Source organism: Lycium ferocissimum, unplaced genomic scaffold, assembly GCF_029784015.1.
Source record: "Lycium ferocissimum isolate CSIRO_LF1 unplaced genomic scaffold, AGI_CSIRO_Lferr_CH_V1 ctg16833, whole genome shotgun sequence".
NCBI classification, from domain to species: domain Eukaryota; kingdom Viridiplantae; phylum Streptophyta; class Magnoliopsida; order Solanales; family Solanaceae; genus Lycium; species Lycium ferocissimum.
In genome coordinates, this window is record NW_026716843.1 from 11068 (window position 1) to 16862 (window position 5795).

At 34.4% G+C, this 5795-nt stretch overlaps 1 protein-coding gene and 1 long non-coding RNA gene across 2 annotated transcripts; one reads left to right on the top strand and one right to left on the bottom strand.

The window, feature by feature from the left end:
- Positions 1-1757: 1757 nt before the first annotated feature.
- LOC132042642 (large ribosomal subunit protein P2B-like) lies at positions 1758-3683 on the top strand. Its single transcript, XM_059433174.1, has 4 exons — positions 1758-1792; positions 1894-1989; positions 3168-3391; positions 3496-3683. The coding sequence occupies exons 2-4, from the start codon at positions 1902-1904 to the stop codon at positions 3520-3522; spliced, it is 339 nt and encodes a 112-aa protein (XP_059289157.1). The 5' UTR covers positions 1758-1792; positions 1894-1901; the 3' UTR covers positions 3523-3683.
- Positions 3684-4647: 964 nt separating this feature from the next.
- Positions 4648-5789, bottom strand: LOC132042641 (uncharacterized). Its single transcript, XR_009411534.1, has 2 exons — positions 5627-5789; positions 4648-5383 (listed from the first exon to the last, which is right to left on the bottom strand). It is a non-coding gene; the product is annotated as an uncharacterized LOC132042641 (long non-coding RNA).
- Between the last annotated feature and the right edge of the window lie 6 nt (positions 5790-5795).

Consider the following 5795-nt stretch of genomic DNA (forward strand, 5'->3'; position numbering starts at 1 on the left):
TCCACAACAATTCACAACCAAATACTAAGTAAAATTTTGTTCATTCCTTGCCATATAAAACGACCCATATTAAGCCACCACCCAACACACATATTTTCATGACTTTCATCCATTTCTACACACTACAACACGTTCCAATCATCCATAACATATGAAAAGAAGACTAAACCTTACCTTTTCCACTTAGTTCTTCAACTTGGCTAGGGTTGTGCCTTGCAAGAACGGATGCTTTGCTTGCTCCAACAACTACTCCATGTTGTTATACACCTTCTAAGGAGTTGAAATGCTTGAAGAAAATAATTTTTTGATCACTATTCATGGTCTTCAATTTTTGCTTGCCATGGCCGAAAGTCTCCATGTTTTTTCTCCAAGCTTCTTGAATTTTCTAAGTATGGAAAGATGAATTGTCTTGCTTTGTCATGACCTATACATATATATATACTTAGCCTCCACAAATACAAGGTGCACACACATGTACACCTCATGGCTTAAAACAATTGGCTAGCCATGTGTGGGTCCCATGACCCCACGGCCATATGGCCATTTGTGGCTATTTCATGAAATAATTTTTCCAACCTTTGGCCCCTAATTTTTCTTATTCCAAATTTACCCTTAATACTCTATATGAATGAAAAGATGAATATGCAACTTATGCCTTAAAACAAAATCGGAAAAAAAAAATGGCCTTGTCCATAACTTGTCGCAACTAACTTAAAATATTCCAACGTACAAAATACGGGATATAACAAAAATGATACATGCCTTAGTGATTCATATTTTATACAGCTTCTATACATTACAGATAGGTACTGATACATATTTTATACACAAATGACACATATTATATATAAAAATCACCTCAAATATTTTTATGTTTGGGCTTTTATTTGAAAATTATCTTATTTAAGTTTTGGCTAATGGATGAGATTAGTTTAGTGGGTATAATTTGAGTTTGAGAAAAATTAGGCTAGAGGGTGGGATTATTTATGGCCGACCGGCCATATATGTCTTTCCCCTAAAAAAACTTTATAAGCCAAAAAAAAAAAAAAGTTGGGCTCCCCTAACTTTTTTTTTTTTTTGGCTTATAAGCTGTTTTTTTTAAGCCCATCCAAACAGGCTCTATATATCAAAAGTTGCAGTGGATTCTAAAAATAAATCAAAAATAGCAGAAACTATAAAAATTACACCTCTAGATATAAGTTCCGCTAATTTCCCTTCTGTTTATGTTTTTCATAGTTTCCATCAGATCTAATAGATATAGTTTGGTAAATATTTATTGAAGACAATACTCCCTCCGGATAAAAATAGTGTCCACTTATCAAATAAAAAAATAATTAACATTATTCTTCCAAAATTATCCTTATTAAGTGTTAAGTGATAAAGTTTCAATACCTATTTAATTAGAGACAGTTTAGTCAAATTACTTACTTTTACCCAGGAGTTAATATTTTTTAAGGAATGTGCGAATGACTAATATTTGGAAGGAGTAATATTAACATTTTTTTAGTAAACTGGGAGATCTAAGTAGCTCAGTCAGTTGGATGTATGAACTTTCACCTTCGCTATTTCCCTTTCCCCTACCCCTATGCAATTAAAAAAAAAAAAAAACTTTTTAGCAAACTTAAATGACCAAACTGTTGAGTACATCAAACATAAGGTACCAGTTTAGTCATTTTCTCGTAATCTTTCCGTAGCAAGGGGCAATAGCCCTAACTATATATACGTAGCATTCACAAAGTAACCCTAGCCTCAAATATCAAACACATTTTCTTTTGCTTCCAAATCTCACAAAGTAATCTCCTTTTTCACATTTTTTCTCAATTTTTTTGTTTTTGTCTGATTTACTCTCAAAATCTAATTTTTATTTTTATTTTTTTTGTGTGATTGGTATAGAGAAGAAAATGAAGGTTATTGCTGCATACTTGTTGGCTGTGTTGGGTGGAAACACATGCCCATCTGGTGCTGATTTGAAGAAGATCCTTTCTTCTGGTATGCCTTTCCCTTATATATTTTTTTTGGGTGTAAAATGGTTGATGTGGGTGAAAATGATTCATATCAATGTTATTATGGGAATACCTAATAAAATAGTTAAATTTTTTGTTCTGATTTCAAGACCTAGTTGATAAGTTTCCAATGTAAAAGACAATGTTTGTTTTGGTTGTTACTTAAATTTTATTGGATCCTATCATTACTTAACGATGAAAAGTCCCATTTTATGTAACCGATTTGGTTTTATCGCTTCATTACTTCATTTATTTTTTTCTCATTTTGTCTTTTCTTATTATCTAATAATCATATTTTATTCTTTATCTTACCATTTTACAATAAAACACAATACGGTATAATACTATACGTTATGAAGCAATACATAACAACCATCCAAACAAAGTGTTAGTGATTTATATCATGTCATTGTGAACGCGGTGTGGTTTTGTGTATTGCCTTTTTTCATCTCCCACTATTTGTAAAATAGTTGATGTGGGGTGGCAACAATTTTGGAGAGTCCGAGCAACTTAGCTTAATAGTAATAGTTTCAAAAACAAAGTGAGTGGAGTAACACTTGTAGTTCCTATATAAAAATCTTACATTTCTGTGAATTCTGTTTTACTGATTTATGCATACCATTTCATTGCTTATTCATGTACTTGCATTGATTTGTGTTATGTGTATGTTAAAGGAGCAAATAAATGGGTGAATAGTACTGGATACTTGAACTTATTGGCACATGTACCTGTATGCTATTGGTTTATTTATGATTGTGCTTAGAAGACGTCTAATTGAAATAATGCATGTAATTGTTTTCTTTTATTTTTCGGGCCTGCCGAAAACACAATTTTGATCCTGGAAGAAGGGTGAAGAATACTTGAGGGGAGCAATTTGTTTGTTTTGTTTTGGGGTTGAGGAGGCTTGGAAATTTTATGAAGTTATTGCTAATATCTATGAAACACCTAGCTCAAACTCTATTATGCTTACTTTCCTTATGTAGAGAACAACCCCGTCATTGATTTGTATTTCATGGATAAGAAACATCACAAACTGACCAGTTGATGCTACTGAACAATGTCACGTTGTTATTAACCTTGGTTGCTACTGTATACTGTCTTGTATATTTTATGTTCGTAGCTCTTAGTTTGGCGTTCTCAATTTTTTTCAAATGTGTGTTGCAGTTGGAGCTGAAGCTGATGATGATAGAATTGAGCTCCTCTTGACCCAAGTCAAGGGCAAGGATATCACCGAGCTGATTGCTGCTGGTAGGGAGAAGTTGGCTTCCGTACCTTCTGGTGGTGGCGCCATTGCAGTTGCTGCACCTTCTGGTGGCGGTGCTGCAGCACCAGCTGCTGAGGAGAAGAAAGAGGAAAAGAAGGTCGAAGAGAAAGAGGAATCTGATGATGTAAGATACTCCGTTTAATTATAGGAGTGTTGGCTATGGACAATGTTTCTTGCCTTAGTTTCTTGCATATCTGCTAACATGGTTGTCTGGTTTCATTATTGCAGGACATGGGCTTCAGTCTCTTTGATTAGAGGAATTGCAACAGTGGAAAAGTCTTGTTCCTCAGTTACTTTTGAGTTTATTGTAGGAGTCTTTTTGTCTACTTACTGATTTCATTTTTAGTTTAGTTGATGAACCTAAATTTTGCTTGGTAAACATCTTGAGTCAATTGGAAGTTACTAATATTGTTGGATTTGTGTTGCACCTTTTTTGGTTTGAGTATTTGTTGCCTGTTCAAGTCATTAAAACTTGCAATTCTCAACTTATTATAGGACTTTCATTTGATTAAGCGCTATCGGTTGACATCATGTCTTAATGTAGTCAGTTCGTTAAAGCAGAAATTCTATATTAAAGTTGAGGATTCACTTTATTAATCTGGAAGATTTTGTACTATAAAGGGCTTTCATTTCTAGAGGTGAATCAGAGACATCTGATTAAGAATGAAGAAAGTTTGAACCAGAGATATTTGATTAAGAATAAGAGTAATCTCATGATTCTCATCCATCTCATCAGGATCACTGCCATCTTTTGGTGGTAAACATTGGGATTTCTCGTTTGCTTCTTTTTTCACTTAGTAGCTAATTGAGGCGTAATGCTCATTCTCAAATTGACACAATCTGCGTCACTGTAATTGTGTTGTTTTCTTGGATGTTATCATGAGATACATTTATTGCATGTTTGATCAAACTTCTAAAATTAATTTATTTCGAAAAATATTTTTTCCAAAAGTGCTTTTCAAAAAAGCACTTTTGATAAAAATCAGTTTTTATTTGACCAATTAATTTAAAAAATACTTTTTAACAGTAATAAATGTTTGATCAAATTTTTAAAAAGTGTTTCTGAGTATATTTTTCTCTAAAATACTTTTTAAAAAAAATACTTTTTGAGCAAAAGCTATTTTCTTTAACTTTTGAAAAGCTGCTTTTATTACTCCCCAAATATACTTATTGTTCTCCAATAACTTGGCCAAACACCTCACTTTTTAAAAATAAACACTTACTGAAAAAAATAAGCTTGGCTAAGCAGGCTATTACGCTGTAGTATGGCGTACATGTTTCAGCGCTTACAGCAATAATCGACTATTAACTTGAAATCCAATCCAACTGGAAAAAATTATCTACACGGTGAACAAAAGTTAGAACTTGCCAAAACAGGCATGAAAAGGGAAAGTGTATCACTTGCTTAAAACTTTAACACATGAAATGGAATGGTCTTTTACAATAATTAAGGAAAGAAAAAAACTTTACCCCTACAATTCAGTGTACAGGCCTGGTCTTGACTACAACACAGTTGAGAGGCAACGTTACCATTGATGCGATCTGTTGATATTGCAAGCCTAGCTATCAACTCTATAAATTACCAGCCATAACCCCTACAAGAACATTGAAAAAAAGCTCGTACCGCTCTGTCCCACTAATGAATCTGGAATGGAATACACTGTATCAGCAAAAATCGTACACTCCCTGCCAATGAGCTAATACCGGATTAGCCGCCAACAACTGCCAGTCGCTAATATCCTTTTCAACTTGAGTGAAGCAAGTCAAGTTCTACTTCCCAAAGGCACGATTTGATATAATAATAATAATAATAATAAAAAAAGGAGCAGTTTCTCAAAACTGGAAATATATGTTGTATAGTGGGTTTGTGGAGAGTACCAGAAGTCATTGATTACACAGGATACATGTCAGATCCAGGGCCAACGAGGATTGCCGATACTTTCCAGCATAAGTCGTAGTAATCCTTCCAATGCTCCAGAATAAGTAGAAGTAAACCATCCAATACTGGAGCACAGCCGCAACAAGAACCCATTTAAGACTTTGGAACAGTCACATTCAATATTTTCACATCCTGGTATGGCTTGTCACCTTTGTCGGTCTTCACTTTCTCTATAGCCTGTCGTAATCCAAAAGAAAAGGAATCATGAATTAGGTCCCAAGAAGTGGCATTACATTACGTATCACATCACACACTGCAGCAATTATCATTTCAATTTGAACTATAGCATATTCACCAACTTTCTTCCTTTGTGGTAAAATAACTAGATATTCTGCTAAACAGGACAAAGCTCTGAGTGGTCTATTCATTCGATAATCAATCCATAGCAGAGGCGGGACGGGGAAATTTAGAAGCTGATACCTGTACAACATCCATTCCTTTCACCACTCTGCCAAAAACTGTGTGCTTATTGTCCAACCATGGAGTGGCAACAGTTGTTATGAAGAATTGAGAGCCATTGGTGTTTGGCCCAGCATTAGCCATCGAGACAGTGAAGGGTCTATCATGTCGCAGACTGCACAGACCAATA

Bases quoted from the DNA above. Each gene is read 5' to 3' on its own strand.
- LOC132042642 (XM_059433174.1), top strand. From the start codon at position 1,902: ATGAAGGTTATTGCTGCATACTTGTTGGCTGTGTTGGGTGGAAACACA. The intron at 1,990-3,167 runs GTATGCCTTTCC...TGTGTGTTGCAG, and splicing joins GAAGAAGATCCTTTCTTCTG to TTGGAGCTGAAGCTGATGAT. The intron at 3,392-3,495 runs GTAAGATACTCC...TCATTATTGCAG, and splicing joins AGAAAGAGGAATCTGATGAT to GACATGGGCTTCAGTCTCTT.